The 19,644-nt window shown below is 38.4% G+C and overlaps 1 protein-coding gene across 1 annotated transcript; it reads left to right on the forward strand.

Annotated features, from left to right (window-relative positions):
• Positions 1–7,529: 7,529 nt before the first annotated feature.
• Positions 7,530–17,598, forward strand: LOC119740713 (cell division control protein 42 homolog). Its single transcript, XM_038216095.1, has 3 exons — positions 7,530–8,363; positions 10,751–10,809; positions 15,145–17,598. Exons 1-3 carry the CDS (start codon positions 7,988–7,990, stop codon positions 15,631–15,633), a joined length of 924 nt encoding a protein of 307 aa, XP_038072023.1. The 5' UTR covers positions 7,530–7,987; the 3' UTR covers positions 15,634–17,598.
• The last annotated feature ends 2,046 nt before the right edge of the window (positions 17,599–19,644 follow it).

Here is a 19,644-nt window from a genome sequence, read left to right on the forward strand (position 1 = left end):
ATTTTTACCAAATTTTACCCAAAAAAGTAAGGTTAATTCCTTACATCGGAATTTTTTTCAGAAACATCTGATTTTGCCTAAGTTTGCTAATATATGCAAGGTTCACCCCTTACAATATGAGATTTTTCATAAAAATCTCATTTTGCCCAATTTTGCTTGAAATGCAAGGTTAACCCCTTTCAGTCTGCAATTTTCCAGAAACATCTGATTTTGCCCTAATTTGGCAAAGGTTAACCCCTTACAATTTTTGATTTTTCATACAAATCTGATTTTTTCCCAATTTTGCTCAAAATGCAAGGTAAACCCTTTACAATCTAAAATTTTTCATGAACACCTGGTTTTGCCGTATTTTGCTAAAAAATGCAAGGTTAACCCCTAAAAATTTGAAATTTTTCATGCACATTACAATTTGCCCAATTTTACTAAAAAAGCACGGTTAACCCCCTTACAATTTGAAATTTTTCATACACATCTTATTTTGCAAAATTTTACTACAAAAGCAAGGTTAACCCCCTTACATCTGAAATTTTTCAGAAACATCTGATTTTGCCCATTTTTGCTAAAAATGCAAGGTTCACCCCTTACAATTTGAGATTTTTCATAAAATCTTATATTGCCCAGTTTTGCTAAAAATGCAAGGTTAACCACTTTCAATCTGCAATTTTCCAGAAACATCTGATTTTGCCCTAATTTGGCAAGGTTAACCTCTTACAATTTTTCATTTTTCATACAAATCTGATTTTGCCCAATTTTGCTAAAAATGCAAAGTTAACCCCTTACAATCTGAAATTTTCCATAAACACCTGATTTTGCCCTATTTTGCTAAAAAATGCAAGGTTAACCACTGACAATTTGAAATTTTTCATAAACATTTAAATTTGCCAAATTTTACTAAAAAAGCAAGGTTAACACCTTACAATTTGAAATTTTCCCGAAAGATCTGATTTTGCCCAATTTCGCTGAAAAATGCAAGGTTCACCCCTTACAATTTGAAATGTTTCATAAACATCTAAATTTTACTAAAAATGCAAGGTTAACCCCTTACAAGCTGCAATTTTCCAGAAAAATCTGATTTTTCCCAATTTTGCTAAAAATGTAAGGCTAACTCCTTGCAAACTGTTAAATCAATACTTGAAGTGTCCCATTTGACTTTTTAAAAACAAATTATATTTCCAGTTTTTAGGGTAAAGGAATTTTCTCTTTTTCCTTTCTCTTTTGTTGTTGCTATATTTTGCGATTAACTCATTCGTATTGAATGCTCATAGTCAATCAAAGAATATTTCATACATAGGGGCCTAAATTATATTTTTTTAAATTTAATAGAGACGCATTGATCGTGTATCGTTTGGAATGCTCACAATTAAAGACACGTTATTTGAAAGATGTATAAATAATATTTATATTACAATGTACATCTTTATTCTTTCCCGGTATAATTTATGGCGTTTCTTACGTCAATTGGCAATCGCGTCATTATATAATGATAGTCAAATTGATCAAACGAAACTCCGTTTTGATTATAGTCAATTATGAAATATTCATTGATTTATGACATACACCATTGTTTCAATTTTGATACTACCCGTAGACCTGCCGAGCAGCTGTAGATATCAAACTAAACCAAAGTATAAAAGATAGAGGGTAAAAACAATCAAAAAGTTATGTGCTAGTCAAGCTTTCAGGGATCGGTCTGAGCCATAACAATGCCCCAGCCGATCCCTTAGTTCTCTTCCGGGGTCTCGGCGTCCCCGACCAATACACACTTCCTTCCCTATCCATCCATATAACCCCGGAGGGCCAGGCACCATGTAAAAGCAAAGAGCTAAGGGAGGAACAGGGCGGCCCCTAAGCCCTGATCCTCCGAGTGGACCACATGCCCTGAACCTGTACGAAGGCGCCAACCTGGAACTCGCGGACAGTACCAGCAGCAGTGCTTACCGATTAAGCTAAGGTACTGTTGGAACTTTACGACGGGAAATTAAATCTCTTATAGTGAATAATTAAACTCATACGTTAAAAACCAAAAAGACACCAGCGGGATTCGAACCCGGGACCCCGCTAACCGTGGATGACGAATCGTAACCACTCGGCCATTTCGTTGCCTTAGAATTTTCCTTAAACTGAGAAAAGTTGTCTTTATTGGTGAGCAAACGCGCCAGGAAGATTACTGGGTCCATTTGCTTTACCTTAATGGGTAAAAACAAGTCAATATAATGAGCCCAGTGTGTTTGGTTTGTTAGGAAGCTGCATAACACAGCCTAATGTGCAAAACAGTCGTGTGCTAGGCGGATCATTACGCAACAATGAACACCGCAATTGTATTTTCCAAAGGCAGACGCGTAGATTTCTACTCTTTGTATCTGGGCACATATAGATTCTCACCTCCCTCTTCAGCTATTTCGACTTTCTTAAAAAGAAAAATAGAGACTGTCAGCGAATCTCCGGGAGTTGAAATAAGGATCGTCCCTCGATAGACCTCAGACTCAGTAAAGTTCAACATTGGGCTCTTTTTCAACAGCTGTTTTTGCGGAAACTTTACTTCTGGATTTTTTAGAAGCATCTGATTTTGCCAAATTTTAGTAAAATATGCTCCAAATTTTGCTAAAAAAGCAAGATTAACCCTTTACCATTTTAGATTTTTCATACAAATCTGATTTTGCCAAATTTTACTAAATATACAAGGTACACCTCTTACAATTTAAAATTTTTCATAAACATTTCTTTTTGCCCAATTTTGCAAGAAATACAAGGTTAAGCCCTAACAATCTGCAATTTTCCAGAATCATCTGATTGTGTCCTATTTTGCTTAAAAGAAATGCAAGGTTAACCCCTTACAATTTGAATTTTTTTCATGAACATCTAATTTTTCCCAATCTTATTCAAAATTCAATGTTAACCCCTTACAATCTGCAATTTTCCAGAAACATTTGATTTTTTCCCATTTTCGCTTTAAAAAATGCGAGGTTAACCCCTTTCAATTTGAAATTTTTCGTAACATCTAACTTTGCAAAATTTAACTAAAAATGCAAGGTTAATACCTTACATCTGAAATTTTTCGGAAACATCTGATTTTGCCCAATTTCGCTAAAATATGCAATGTTCACCCCTTACAATTTGAAATGTTTCATAAACATCTAACCCCATACAATCTGCAATTTTCCAGAAACATCTTATTTTTCCCGATTTTGCTAAAAAAAATGCAAGGTTAACCCCTTACAATTTGATTTTTTTTCATAAACATCTAATTTTGCCCAATTTTACATCAGCTTAATTATGCTAACAAATTATCAGGTAACTGGATCATTAAACGGGACAGGTGCACATCGGCCTTGGACTGAGCTCAGACCATGTGTCATGCACTCCTCAATGCATCGATGATGCACATAACACTATGGGTAGTACAGGCACAGCTGGGGGTACTGTCTAAACAATGATGAACGCATTGCGTATGCTTAAAGAATTACCCACAATTCCGGTTTTTACCGTTTAGGTCTGGCTCTAATCACTTTACGCGATCCCCTGACGTCTCATACACTGACTTTAGGCAAAATAGTCAGACTTTCGCGGTCTAGTAACCAGACTTTGACACTTAACGAAACATCGAATGACAAGGGAAACATCAAGCATATAATGCTTATAATCTTTTGCAATATGCATTTTTGCAATATGCATTTAATGCATATTGCAAAAGATCGAATGCAAACATACCGATGAAACATCGAATACAAATAGCTCGAAATGTCAAACATATGTGTAAAACATTGCTCACATATTTGAGAATATCGCAGATATATTGTAAAACAACACACACAATTGTATCGAAAAACATCGCACATTTAATGCAAAAAATCGAACATAATATTGAAAACATCGCACATATATATATATCGTCAAAAACATCGCACATATAAATTGAAAATCGCATATAAATGTAAAACATCGCACACATATATTGAACATCGCGCATATATTGTAAAACATCGCACAAATATATTAAACATCGCGCAAATAATGAAAAAACATCGCACACTTATATTGAACATCGCACATAAATATAAAAGATAACAAACGCATACTGAACATCCAACATATATATTGCAAAATATTGAATATTGCAAAGTTTGACACGCCATAGCGGGCGCCCTTTTCTTTATGGGTGCACTGAATTACATATTGAGAATTTCTAACACCCCCTCCCCCCCCCCCAACCTCTTTTGAAAACGAGACCGTCTGGCTTTAAAAACGGTGAAATTGTGTAAATAAACCCGAGGATCAACTCCCTGTTTTGGGGTTTCCATCATGAGGGCAGGCTTGATAAAATCACGGTTATCAAGCCTGAGAAGGAAACTTGCACCTTGGAGAATCGAGGTAGCTCGGGCTGGATAGCTTATGCCTATGTCGCGCCTGGAACCGGGTCCAGGATCCTGTCACTTTCTTCTCTCCCCTCCTAAGGAGGAGAGAGGGGAGAACGACAGAAGTGGGTAAACAGGTCAAGGACCTATAAAGGATCAAGAAAAGTGTCATTTTGACCCCGAAGTGTCATTTTACTATAGGGTTGCAGACCAGTAAATCGGTCCGAAATTGCCTACGCCGGCCAAATCATGATTTGCATATGCCCTGAAAATCTTCAGTATTTGAGCATGCTGTGGGCCATGAACTGGAGGGTTTGTAAAAAAGAAAATATGGTTGGAAGCCGTGAACAGGACTGTGAGCTTGTAGTTCCGTTCAATTTGGATGAAACTGGGGCCCTTAAAGCGCTCTATTTTGCAATGGAGTGTATAGGCATCGTTTTTCATAATGGCGATGGGCTTCAGGACTATTTTCAGGGGTGATCATCTTCGGATGGAAATTTCTCCTAAAAGTCATCAGTTGACCCCCCGAAAATTAAAAAGAAAAGAAAAGATGATGAAATAAACTTTAATTTGACGTGTGTCTCGAACACCTTGGAGAGTTGTGAGTATTTTCCCCGAATTTCTGAAGTGGGAGCATTTACCATTGGGGTCTATAGAAGTTTATTTACTGGTCTGCAACCATAGAGCAGCATCTCTGATGCTTTATTGGTCGACCATCACGCCCAAAGTCACGCCTGTTGAAGAATGCTGCTGCCCTCTGTTGACCAAATTGAATTTCCCCATTTATCGTGGCATCGTGTGTCGAGCCATAATATAATACTATCCAACGCTTGTAATGAGTCGGTGGTATCTACTTTGCAACCCATATTATTAGATCAAACATTTAGCCTGAACGTTTTGGAAAGCAAAATAAGCCCAAAAATAACCTCTACACGCAACGTTTTACATGCACTTAAATTTTAGTAAGCCAATTTTGTAATTTTGGGGTTTTCGCATAAGGGTTTGTTAAAAACAATAATAATAAAACAAAATCCGGGAAATTTGAATGAATGTAACTGAATCGGACCTGGTCTTTGCTCAAATTTGCAATGAAGATAAGAGGATCAGTTTTAAAATGGCGATGAAGTTCGTCGCTTCGCGTAACGGGGGTAATTTATCTTTCAGAAGAAAATACAACCCCAAAGTCGGGGGAATTTATAACCTTTAACAACTTGGACACAAGAGTGAGATGATAAGAAATCATGAACTTTAATTGGATGCATGTTATTTTATATTTTATATTTTAAACACCCTTGGAGAGTAGTGAGTATACCGTGATACTTGGCGAAGTGCATGAGAATATATTTAACGTTATCTTTGCCTTTTATATTAATCATATCACTGTCCTGCGGCCCAAATAAGCCGACAACGCTCGTCGTTTTTTTTTCTTTTTCGGAGGGACCACCTACCCAGGCTCAACCTCGGACGGAGATCCCGTGGACAAAACCCAACAGGAGATTAGAACCATGAGGATCTCCACGAAAGAGAAGGAATTGAAGTCATCTGGCAAAGGCACAGCGTATTATCAGGCTTATGGTTTTATAATGCAGGCTGGTTTTTGTGTGTATGGGGCGATTAGCATTATCGACCCACGACTCTAATCCGGTGGTAATCTTATAGAAAGCTTCCTATTTTGGGTCTCACACAAAAGTCCAAAGCCGGTAAAAGGTCTCTCTGGTCTTAGTAGCCTACGCTCATCCTCTATCATAGACTATCAATACATTGTTTCGACCCGGTACCGGTATAACAGCATACTGAGCTACACGCTGTCAATAATTCATGAAATGTTGCGATCATGGTTTGTATTCCCTAGCTCAAATGTTATTTTTCTGTGAATAGCCTCTGGAAAATGTATTTCCTTTCTGCACGATCATCTATATAACGACACAGGATCATAACACTATTTTCAAGTTCGACCCCCTATAGCGTTTGACAACAATTTTGGTTGCAAAGTCGTACTTTAGCCATGATGACGAAGAGGACTCGAGAGTAATGACATACTCAGCAGATGGGTTTGATTTATTGATTTTCGATTCAACGTGTCAACTGTTTAGTTTTTATGGTCGTCAAGAAAGTACTCCAGGTCATTTTTAATCCTGTCCCAGAAATAAAATCAATAAATAACGGATGGTGTAAATAACCCATAGGGCAGACCACTATATTCAAATGAATTTACGATCAAGAAACATTTCCCTTAACTTAGGCTACCTTGCGTTCATTCCATCAAATGACAAACGTGAAAGATAAACAAACCATACATACACTGTAAAAAGGTTGGATAACACACTGTTGGGCAATGTAATTTACACAGCATTGGTATGAAATCACCTCGTATTGGGTTGAATTGGGTAAAAACTGTCAAACTATTGGGAAGATTTGGCCCATTGCAAGAGTGTAGGCAGTTAATAATTCGACCAGCATTGGTCGAATTATCAACCCATTTTCCTCAATTTTTTTTTTACAGTGTAGTAGCTAGGTTTCATAGCCGGAATAATCTCTATTAGTTCTTTCTTCAAATTTCAACCATTCTTCAGACCAATGGTCAAATAGTATAATATCAAACAATAAAACACACGCACCGTTATTTTGGTGTATAATCCTTGGCTATGTATTTCTGAAATACTTCCGGAATACGTATTGAGATAAGCTAGGCTATGCCTATCAAAACCTCAATAACTACACTCAGTTCTCTAAATGACGAATAACATGCACCCATAATACATTTTGAATTTAGATTAGAAAACTTATGTTTCAGCTACAATTATCTCGAACGGAAAAGAGATCATGCATAATCCTGTCTGTCGCAAAAAGTCAATAGATGGCGCTCATTATTTTGATATACAGACAATTTTTACCAATGAGTTTAGATCCCATGGAGCTAGGAACAGAGGCCATAACTCTAGTGGGAAAAACGTCAAACAACCTGCGTTTTAGAATCAAGGCAGATATCTCAGGTATTTAAGTTTCTTTCATTGCATGATATTTTATCTCGAAAACGCGGGAATTTTCTCCCCCTCGTAAAAATAAATCAACTGAATAAAGGTTCGACCACAGGTCCGACTCGATTACGCGCAAGCGCAGTATGGTACACGGTGGCTGATCGATGACGTATTATAAGCTCAGCGGCAAGTACAGTAGGCACGTCACTGCATGCAGCATGTGCATGTAGGCCAGCTGTGTACGTACGTGTACGTTCGTACTCTATGCATACTGTACATATCCGTATAAATACAATTTGAAATCGCCGTTGCGATAACACTCGGATAGAACCGAATGCAGGCTTAGCACGTGCGATCACTCTGGTAAAAGCAAAGACGGCCCTACAATTTTCCGAAGGGATATTTTACCGAATGTTGCCATTTCTGATGTGGAAATATTTCAGTGGCGCAGTCTGAAGCTCCCAAGAATATGCCAAACTCCTCAAGGATGCTTTACGCCTCGATTTTGGTCGTCACACGAATGGAGCGGATGTAGTGAAATTCCTCCATCATCGTCACTTCAGCAGCTGGAACTTCGTGGAAGCTAAGCCGGAAGCCGTTCGAGTAGGCCTACTTGTTTTTGGAAACTCTTCTGGCGAGATATTCTGGATCCTGCAAATGGTACTCACGGGTTTCACCAAAGAGTACCGCGATCTGGAGACCTTCCAACCCTACAATCCGACCGCGTCTAGTGCAATCATGCCTCCCCAGGCTCAATCCCCTACCGCCCATCATCACCATCATCATCACCACCGGGACCACCAACACTCGCCCGCCGTGACGGTCGGCATGGGTTCCCCGCCAAAGACGGCGCGGGCCCCGACAACTTCCAACATTTTTAGAACCGATTCGGCGAACGAGGAAGACATTGATACCAAAGTCAAGTGTGTTTTAATTGGTGATGGAGCAGTGGGCAAGACTAGTCTAGTGGTCAGCTATACAACAAATGGATACCCCTTGCAATATGTTCCAACAGCATTTGATAATTATTCAGGTGAGATAGCCTAATTTTTTTTTTTAGATATTCAACTTTTTTTTGGCTTAACACCTCTGCAATTTATGTTTTTTGACACTTGGGGTGCGGTGTATTTTAGATGTCTTTTGTAAACGTTTTAATTTTTATTGACTTGTATCTTTTTGAGAATGTATGTATGTAGGCATTAGTTTAGGCCCTATACAGTTTATCATGTTTGTGTTCAGACTTCATTTTTTTAACCTCCCAGAAATTATATAAATGTTAGTTAATTGGTGTTTGTCCAGCTACTTTTAGTCAAATATTCCTTACACAAGCAAGTTTTTAAAACTGCATCCTGCTTATTTCATAGTTTTAAACCAAATGGTAAGTACACGTATATAAATCATGTAACGCCTTCATCAATTAACACTAGATTGAGTTTGAGACAAATGCAATTCAGTACAAATTGCCAAAAAAGGTGAAGCTCAAAATACTATCCTACAAAAAGTATACAACACTCTCAATTATTTAACTGTGGAGAATTCATTATTCAAAACAAAATTAATGTTCTGTAACTTCAAAATAATATGTCGTCTGGGCAAGATTACCATATGCGAAGTTCACTAATTTTCCTCTGTATTGACTAACAAGCCCCCAGATAGCAATTTCATGTCATCAAAGTCAATTTGAGCAGTGAGAAAATACAAGCATTTTCTTAGAAAATACTTAGAATTTTTCAGTCCAATCTCATAGGGTTTGTACACGGGGTGTTGAGTGAATATGGAAATCTTTCTGTAGTCTGTACAGTACTTAAAATTGCCCATAGAATATGGGAACTTTCTCATTTTTGGAGTGAATGACCTCTCTACTGATTATGAAACATCTCCCACTGTGTGGTTCTCATCAAGAAGGATATCCTGTCTCCCAAACCACGACTGATAATCCCCTATGCATCAGCGGGCTCATTACCACTAACTTCATAATGAAGGCAGCAGTTAAAGCTAAGAAAAGAAAAGATTGTCAGTCACCCTTTGATGTGGTGTAGGTGGTTCAAGGGAATTGTGACTCACATTGTGTGCGCCATTCAAAGAGGGTTTCCCATGAATTCTGAACCAATGCAACTGGCACTGAATCACCTGTTGTAATCCAGGTTGAATTGTGGTTTTGTTCTGTTTTGAAAGAGCACTGTTTACATTGAGTCATCTTCAAAACTCTGAAAGAAGAAATCTGAAAGATTGGTTAACAATGGATGTCCCATGGCCAACAACCATGTTTTGTTTTCCAACTCAAAGTCCCATTTGGGATTTGAATTGTACCTACATTTTATAATACTAATAAGTTAGTGGTTTATGCTGTAGTGGTGGATAAGATTCGTTACCATCAGTAAATGTACAACCTTCCAGTACAATTTCATGTACAACACAATTGTACAACCCTGATATTTTACAAATTTGAGTATTTTTAAGGAAAACTCGCCCACGTTCATCTAATACCAAAAGAGAGCATTTTTCTATGCTCATGGATTGACTTGCCAAATTGTCAAACTATGGTAAATTGGAAAACACCGAAAAGTCCATAGGGCCTTAAGGGCTATAAATGAATGTATGCCTACTGATGAGTTTGTATGGCGCCAGTACATGTACATGTCTACATGTTGCTGGTTCATATTGCTTGCACTTTGCAGTACCTACAACAAGGCCCATGTTTGTTATTCATAGCAGCCCATTGGTGGGCCCCTCCAATGTGTATTGTTGACATTTGAAATTCTATAGAGTTGGGGCCCTTGAGTCATACTCATAGTACAGCGGGTTGCTGCTGCTTACTAATAGTGTGTGGGCTGTATTGCAGAAAGGTGTGGAATAAGTCCTGAATATATCACGGCAACAATGTTGGGAATTTGATAAAGCAATGGGGAATATGTACACGACATGTGTTTCTGTGTATCAAGTATACTGGCTGCACAATTAAGGCTACATACATGTAGGATCATTTGAAAGTGTAATTGGAAAAGCACCTACAAATTTAATAACAGAAACTTTGCTCAAAGCGAATATAGGTCTGATATCAAATACCCTGTGTAATTATTCCACCTGAAATGGTGTGGTTATTAGAAGAAAACAAACATTGGAGGTTGTTTTAACATACGGTGCCACTTGTAGTGTGCTAGCAGCAGAGAAATAAACAAGTTGTGCAAAAGTTTTCTCAGTTTTCTCAAAATGAACACCGAGCTGAAACTGCAATGCGTCACATACAACTTTGTAAATGCATTCCACTTACGATTTTGAACAATCTTGTTGCTTCAAAGACAAAAAGGCACAAAATGATTGAATGGTTTGGAAGTTCAATATTCATTAATACATGTAATTAAGTTTAATACTTTGGAAAAAACGATAAATAATGTGCATTCTTTCTGCCTTATATCGCAGTTGTGGTAAGAGTGGATCGAAAGCCCATCAAGATACAGATATGCGACACAGCTGGTCAAGTAAGTATCTCGCTGCATTCCTAGTGTGCCTTACTTTAAAAGTCAAGGTCATTTTGTCTCTTAAACCTGAAGACACTTTCGCTCTTCAGTCTGGCAAAGTTGAGCAATTTGAGAAATGTGGCGCAAGTTCAAACAGGCTTTATTATAATCGCATTGATAATAGATATCCGATGACTCTCTCAAATTTGCTTTTGCGGTGTTAACCCTTCCCCCAGAATGATAAAACATGGATATTACCTGCCGATAATGCCTGTGATCCACCCTATAATCCGTAATCCAACGATTACAGCGATAAGTAACATTTTTTTTCCTGTCCTGGGTAAACTTTGTAGAGAGTTCGAACACGAAAGCTCTTTCAGAACATTTCCCATTCTCTATATTGCTTTGACTTACAAGTTTACGGGTCTCGGGTTACTTCAATAGACCATTATCATGTTGCAGCCATTTGATTTTTTTCCCATTCAGATCAGTGAAACCAAAGCGAGGCTGGAAGGAAAAATAGTCTGGTTCCTTTTTGCACAATATCATTAGCATTCAGTACTGTTATTGGATACAGGGAATATGACTGAAATGGTGGCAGCATGATAAAGGTCTATACACAGGCATGCAACTTTTCCTCGGTTCAGCTGATTTCCTCTTTTTTTTACTTCCCATGTGTGCCATTGAAAATAGAAAAACACTGTACAAAGTCTGGGGAAAATGTGAATTTCCTCTTTTTTTGTGATTTCCCAGTTGCATGCCTGTATACAGCAGCATTTTAACAGATTCAAACTGGGCAGAGCATAATGTCCGTCTGAAACGTTGAGTTTCCCCCATTTTTTCCCCCCATGTGTCGCAACAGCAAGTTCATTGTTCCTGACTTGAAGTTACTTCACCATGCAAACCTTCAAGTATCATGAAACGCGCTAATTAAACATACAGCCTGGACCAGACCCTGCATACATGCGACTGTTTGTGCCACATAAATCATTGGCAAATTCAACAGATAATCACTGCGACACTTGGCTTGTGCCAAATTCCACTTGTGGGGTGATTGGATATTAATCGTTGTAAATTGGGTGGGGAATGAACTTTGGCCTATTGCTTGAATGAAGTGATACTAGTACACACATTGGTTGCATGCTAGAATTTATAGTTTGGTGTAGCACAGATACATGTACTTGTAGTTCACAGAAAATATGGTTCGGTCATACATCATTTATGGTGTAGAAGTCACAGTGGATCTTCACCTCTGTCCCCTACCGACTTCACTAGTAATTCATCATAAATGGACGGGACGGATCTCCGGCGCGAAATTACCCGCAAGCCATAAATTGTCCATTTGAGATATGTAACTCAGTCTGCTTTGATTCAGAAGTGAAACCGTTACCGCATCAATCCAGTTTTTGGTGGAGATGTCTCGAGGCTGACCTGACGTGAAGAATGCATGTTAAGCATTTTAGTATTGCTCAGTACAAAACAGGAGGCAGGGGTAAAAATAATACCCGGTTAGATGTACATGTGTGTACATGTACCTGTCTCAGATTTGGCACTTTTTGTTTCATCTTCACCTGAGGGAAAAGGGAAAGCATTACGAACAATTGTCTGCATAAGCTTATTTTGTACTTAAGCCTTATTGATAGACAATCATTATTTCCTGTGCAGCACTTTCATTCTTTTTTTGGTACTTTTTTTTTTTTTTTAATCCTGCGGGACTTCAAATAGAACAGGCCAAAGAAAAGACATTGAAAGTATTGCCCGAAGGCAAAATGGTCAGACATAATGGTGCAAAGCAGCACAATAGCGAGATGCTAGGCTTCATTCATTGGGTCTGTAGGGGATTCACAGCCGATTCTTTTGTGGGAGTTGCTTCGGTCTGAACCAAACTGCCAAAGCGTGCTGCGTCCTATTGTCAAAATCAATAGGTACGGCGTTAAGCCTCGCCTTGATATAATCAAGAGTCTTATAAAAAGAGAGCAGAGGGCAGAGACCCCAAAAGTAGGTTCATTCTAGAGGTTGCCAAATGGAAAATTAGAAGTAGATTATTGCCAAATTAGAAGTAGATTATTGTGAAGGAGGGGAAGATTACAGACATCGGAGAAAAGTTGAAGATGACTAGCTTCAGCAAATGCATTGGGGGAAAAACAAATCTTATTTCCTATTTCAATATAATGCATGTTTTAATAGGCCTATATTGTAACCTGTTGAAAATATTTCTTCAAATTGGCCAATTCCAATTATTCCCTTGGAGTACTATTCTCTAAGAAATCAAAACTCTTTGTGACATCGGCTGGCTTTTCTTAAAATTCTGAGTGATACCCACTGAACTCCTCCACAACCTTCTGGTGAATTCAGAGTGTGTGGGAGGGTTCGGGTTGAAAAGAGAGTCACACATGTGTGGTTCATAGAAAAGACTGTCTGTAGCTGGCCTGATTTTTTAGCAGAGGTTCACAGATACATGTGAAGGTATGACGAAACCATGTTATGAAAGTAAATCTAGTTTTGTTGTAGTGGAATGTAGGCCTATTAGTATTCACTTGATCCTGCATAGTGTGCTTAGTCGTCCTCCCCAAAACCCTTCACTTTCACTTCCTTGCTTGTTCGTTTAATCCCACTGGGGATCCATCTACTGATGTAACCATTCTTGTGTTAGGTTGATGGGCCCTTTCCTGCCTCTATTGTCATTCCAGAATCACTCAATCACCCCGGTTTACTTTAAGGCATCTTTGTGGGGCCTCACCTACTTCGCTTGCCAAGTGGTATTGTGGGATGAAGTACATGTAGAATGCTCCCTTTGGAAGCAGAAATGGGACTTTAGACCTTTTTGGCATTGGTACGGTATGATCGATTACAGCAGACTTGCAGAAAACCATTTCAATCGACCTTTAGCCCTGGTTGCTTGTCACTTTTTTTTTTTATACAGACATTGATGACGGGTATACCTAATTAACAGTCACACTCTACTTTAGATGATACCCCTCAACTCACTCAAAATACAGATGTGTTGGCCCGTAGTACATGTACATGTACATACTTCAAGGTCTACATGTATTTACCATTATTCAGTGTCATGCTGTATTGCACAGCTAGAAATATGTGCAATATGTTTGTTGCAGCATACACTGATGTACTTAACACATAGGCCCTAGTACGTACAGTACAGGTTGTTGTATAAACACCTCGTGTTGTGACACTGGCTTTAAAGTGTTTCTGTCCCAATTACTTACTTCACCTGAAAACCTGAATTCCACTTGTAGTTGTACTGAGAACAGCCTCCACCAGTTAGTAATGCCCTAGAGGAATCCAAAGGTCTCTCTAACTAAGCTTGGACTCCCAAGGGAGATACAAACTGCAAATCTTGTTGCAACAAGATGTGGTTGGTCCCTGCTGTGTGTACACAGTTGAGGTTAGCTGCTGTAATGAGCTAACCAGACATGTTGACCTTAGCCAGGACAAACCCTTGCTCCCTCTTTTACATGTACATGGACACTGTATATTATGTATTTTAGGGAGGTTTGCAAAAATTGTGAGCAAAATCCTGCTAATTTCCATTTTTTTTATGTTAAGTAGGCTTATACGTACTTGTTGTTTTCAAAACTTGTCTGACATTCGCTGACTGAGAAAAGACCTGTTTGTGTTCGTGTACACATTCCTTTTGAGGCATGTCACACAAAAGTGTAAACATTTCAACGGAAAATAATCACAGAAAAATTCAGAGTAGACATAGTGCATTCCTCAGTGAAGTCCGTTTTTGACTGTAGATTGAAAAATTTACTTCTTCCCATGCATATTTTACTAAGTTGTACCGATTTTCCCAGCATGAGGTCATATTTTTTGGGCTCCATTGTGGCCATGCTGTGGATTACACAAACAAGGAGCAACTAGAAGATAATACCCTGTAACGAAAAGTTCCCCCAAATGAAAACAACATTGAGAGATTACATCCTCCACAACAATTGTCCAAACAAATTTTGCAGTTGGCTATCCCAAGAAGTTTTCTACACAGTCCTACAAATGTACATGTATGTACATGTACTTTCCAGCTGGGGCATTTGGAAAGAGGCGTGTCTGCATTTTTGGAGTTTTGCCAAGACTGGATTTAGACCTGGAATTACATGCATGCATATCAGTACTGCCAGTAAATGGCTGTCTACTGTAATATATTCTTCTTAACCCTGTGGTCCTACAAGTTGTAAACAAGATGTTGAGGATCAAGTTCATCTAGAGGGAATGCATACACCCACCTTGACATACCAATTGGCTTGTCTCATGATATGTTTGCAACCTAAATTTTGTTTCATACTTGAGTACCATATTAAAGGAAAAATGTCCTCTTTTTTGTCTTTCTTTATTTAGGATGATTTTGATTCACTACGCCCGCTGTGCTACCCGCAGACAGACGTGTTTCTGCTGTGCTTCAGCGTGGTCTCGCCCACGTCCTTCCACAACACTTTGGAGAAGTGGCTGCCGGAGGTACGACGACACAACCCCAAGACCCCCATCATCCTTGTGGGCACGCAGTGTGACCTACGGACTGACGTCAACGTTCTAATCGATCTGGCCAAGTACCACGAGAGGCCCATCACAGAGGAGGAGGCTGTTTACAGAGCCCAGCGAATCAACGCCGTCAGCTACGTGGAATGCTCGGCCTTGACACAGCACAATCTCAAGGATGTCTTTGACACTGTTATCCTGACCGCCCTGCAGTTCACGGGACCCCCCAAGGGCAAAGGGAGCTCCAAATCCAAGGGGTCCAAGAAAAAGTCCACCAAAACCAAGAAAGAAAAGCCGCTACCATCCAAACCCAAATCCTCCATCTGGAAGAAACTGTGTTGTATCGTCTGAGGAAATCTGCTCATTCTCCCTGTAGCCGTTGTCTTTCCCCCCACTTGTTTTGGACTGTCAAGTCCTTCGTGAGACAAGAAAGCTTGCAGACTGTGAATTTCCGTTTAAAAATTCACACACAAAATCCTAATCTTCAGGACTTATAATGTGAAGATGGAGGTATGCTTGCAATAGTTTTTGGGAAACTCCTGTCTTCTTGTTGTCAGTTGGCTGCATCCTTGATTCTATCCGGAACTGGTGCCAGTTTGATGCAAATAGTTGCTTATCCTCAGGAACAGATACATACATGTTTGCAGGGTTTGGAGTTAACTAGCAAAAAAACTGCAGTGAACGTTGAACAGTCACTAAAGCAATGGCAAGCACGGTTTACGTTTTCCATACATATGCCATGTTGCCTAATTAACATAGTTCTCAGAGCGTGTATCATAATTATCAAGCAAAACGTATATATTGTATTCCCATTTTAATTTATTGTAACAAGCGCATAAAGTACTGTTTTTTCCAGAACATATTAAAGTTTATTTAAAAACACAGCATAGGAATATTCATGACATACACATCCAAGAAAAATCATCCTCCTTTGGTGTATTTAGGCTTTTTGAAATTCACATCTAGCCATGAAGCCACACAGATTGAAAACAAATTGACTAAGACAAAAAAAAGTTGAAGCGTTGTATTTCACTTGCTGCAAAAGTTTTACTATACATAGCATTAATAACTTTAGCAAATTTATGTGGTAAGCACAAAATCAGCGGATTACCAGTCAGAACCGATACACTTTTAATGACATTTTGGCTGGTAGGCTGTTTTTGCTAAACAAATTCCTTTCTAAGCTTAGCATATTTGTGTGCTTAGCAGCTCCGCGAAATTGGCCTTTGATTTTGTGTCATTTTAATTGTTGCATGAACGGGTTTTTGTTTTTGGCAATCTTTGTGCAAGTGGAAATAAAACCCAATTTAATGCCATTTTTATTTCGTTGCGGTTCATGCCCGTTTCAAATGTTTTAAATTTAGTTCCCTCTAGAAGCATTTTTAGCAGAATGGCTTTAGTGCATTTACGTCCATGAGATTTCGCAATGCAGCCTGCATCTTTGCCTGATATTGGTGATAACAGTATCAACATTAATATCTTGATACCGAAGGCAGTGGAAAATTACCAGAATTTAAAAAGAATAATTTCGTCATATTCTTATGTAACCCTGCATAATATTTTCAAATTTGAAGTCTTTTATAATCCTTCAGTGGTGTTTTGATCCATTTGAGAAAAGGACAGGCCAAGTCATGAGATGGAAAACAAAAAAGGCTGCCTGAAGATTAGGCCTACTTGTGTATCTGTACTTTAAGCGTGAATTTGAAGCACATGCATTTTCTGAACATTTGCAACTTTTGGTTTTGTATGTTCTTGAGATATTTTTAATTTATTGTCAAGAGTTTCGATATTTGAAATAAATGAGTCTCAAAAAGTGTCTGTCTGGTGAAAGCTCATGGTAACTACTTCTGGCAAGTCAGTGTTTGCATGTTATACCAAGCCATTTTAATATAAGGATGGTCAGTACATGTAGTTAAAAGAAAATAGGACGGACTAATTGAAATCTGTAAGTTAACAAGGAAAACAAACATGCATTCGGACACTAGAGCAGTAAAGATCTTTTCTTTGAGTGAAATTATATTGCATGGCCAGCCTTCCATTGCAACTTTAATACGCTTACATGTAAGTTCATTCACTGTTGAGAATACTTCCTTTAAAGATACTTCTTCTTTTTTGGTATTTTTAAAAGAAAAACATTTAAGTTCAAAGCTGTGGAAATGTTTTGTGAATAATGGGACAGCCGCTTTTGGTATTGTTTTATTTTATGCTGTTTTTGAGGATGTAAGGAGCATCTGATGATTGTTTTTTTTTCCTTTATTTGTTGTAAATACAGTTTTGTAATATTGTGAAATAAAAGAGAGCAATTATTGAGTAAAACTGGAGTCCCGTATAAATTTTCTCTATTGAAAGAGTTACCGGTACTTAGAACAAAACTAACACTGAAGCATTTCGTCTTACTGTCGGCAAATGCTCAATCAATCGAAATTGCCAAATTTGACAGAATGTGGTTGTATCCTCAACCCCAAATTTTAACTGAACAGTAAACTGGTGTCAAAATGAAGTTAATAAGTCCTAAACATATGACTAATCATGACATTATTTTGAATAGTTTTCTTTGCTTAAATTTCTTGGGGAACGTAGATGAATGAGACCTCCCTGATGGACAATTCCAGAAATCCAGAAATCAGAAGACTTATCAGAACCCCTCGTCTGAAGGAACTCGACAAGCCCAATGTTGAACAATTACCATTATGAGTCCTAGGACATGAATGTCAGTTCATCTAAAGGTGTGGCAAATACAACCGTGTCTTGAATGTTAGTTCATCCAAAGGTGTGGTAAATACAACCGTGTATTTTAGGCCCAGATTAAAGACGTGTGATAAATGCTTACAGGAAGGAACCCACCAAAAAAGAAATCTTTAATCCCCTTTTGTGAACCCCGTCTGTTAAGCCTCTTCATGCTGTCCAGGATGAGTGAATATTACTAAGGCGTTACAATAGGGGACAATGGATCGCACAGGAAGTCCCAGGCTTTCTATAGAAGGATCTAGCCAAGGCAGAGCAAGCAGGGAAGACCTGAATCTTAAGGTGTGATACCCTGATAAAAAGAAGCACCAAGTCAACAGAAAGGGATAATCGTTCTATTCAGCGATTTGGAGCTCTCTTTGCTTGAATTGCTAGGGATCAGTTTTCTTTTCCTCGTGGATTATTGACTGGAACAATCGAGACCCTGTCTGATGGTGGTTTCCATGTGATGCAGAGATGTCAAGAGAGTAACAAAATAACATGAATGCAACATTGAGATCACCATTGCTAAAATTGAAATGGGGCAGGTACAAAACTTAAAGGGAATGCAACTACATTTGCTTTTGCTGCAATTTTCAGAAATAAATGGATTTGGAGGATTACTATGTTATAGCAAATATTGTTACACTGACTTGTTTCACGTTTTGGGTTCGTAGATGCTAAAAAACCAAGAAAACCAATCATATTCTTGTAGGCTAGTTGTTGTATGGTTCCCTGACCCTACTTAAGATGAAATGGAGCAATTTATAGACTTTGGGGAATTGTAAGATCAGAGAATCAGTCTAACAGGATTGTACCTCTTCACTAGGTGTGTAATCTATTGCAAAGAAAATGCAGGCGAACTAAATATGAAAACTTAGGAGCACTTTTTGAAAAAAAGCCAGTTTTCTCCAATGCTGGTCGGCCGACCAGCGTTGGAAAAACACAATTTTTCTTGAAAATGTCAGCACACCAGGAGCCACAACTTTACAGGATGCTTTAGACTGTCATTCTCTATCAATCCAGTAAGGTATTTCGTGATCATTTGAACATTTCGTTTTTTGATGTTTGCAAATGTTGTATCTTCCCTTTAATAAATTCATTCATCCGTTTGGAAAATGCACACACTGTACATTTACAAACATGTACATTTTTAGTTTACCCTGATTTGTTCAGTGGTATGGTATTAGGTTGCACTGTGGTACATTGTATTCAGTGGTATTAAGGAAGGGAAAAAGCCAGGACCATCTCTCGTGGGACGTGTTAAAACACTCAAGGGGTTTAGGTTTCACATCTACTGGACTATTAAAATCTATTAAAGTTGTGGACTTTGGTATTAAAAGGAAAACAAGCACCAGACGAATTTCACATTGGCATTAATAATGTCAAGGCTCACACTTGGACCTTGTCAATCCTTGCAATCAATGGGGCACAGGAGGCCTTGGCTTCGTGCAAATCTGATTTTATTTTTAAAGGAAAATGAGACCCAACCTCAGATAAACTGAGATTATGTAAAGGGTACAAACATGCAGACCCCTTTGCAATTGTTTGAAATGAGTAACTTTAATGTATTGTGGAAGTAAATGAACTAGAATTTTGATAGTTTCAAAAGTAACTTGATTTTCGTTTCCAAGTTTT

Source organism: Patiria miniata, unplaced genomic scaffold (assembly GCF_015706575.1).
Source record: "Patiria miniata isolate m_02_andy unplaced genomic scaffold, ASM1570657v1 HiC_scaffold_5, whole genome shotgun sequence".
Taxonomy (NCBI): domain Eukaryota; kingdom Metazoa; phylum Echinodermata; class Asteroidea; order Valvatida; family Asterinidae; genus Patiria; species Patiria miniata.

Bases quoted from the DNA above. Each gene is read 5' to 3' on its own strand.
- LOC119740713 (XM_038216095.1), top strand. From the start codon at position 7,988: ATGGTACTCACGGGTTTCACCAAAGAGTACCGCGATCTGGAGACCTTC. The intron at 8,364-10,750 runs GTGAGATAGCCT...CTTATATCGCAG, and splicing joins AGCATTTGATAATTATTCAG to TTGTGGTAAGAGTGGATCGA. The intron at 10,810-15,144 runs GTAAGTATCTCG...TTCTTTATTTAG, and splicing joins TATGCGACACAGCTGGTCAA to GATGATTTTGATTCACTACG.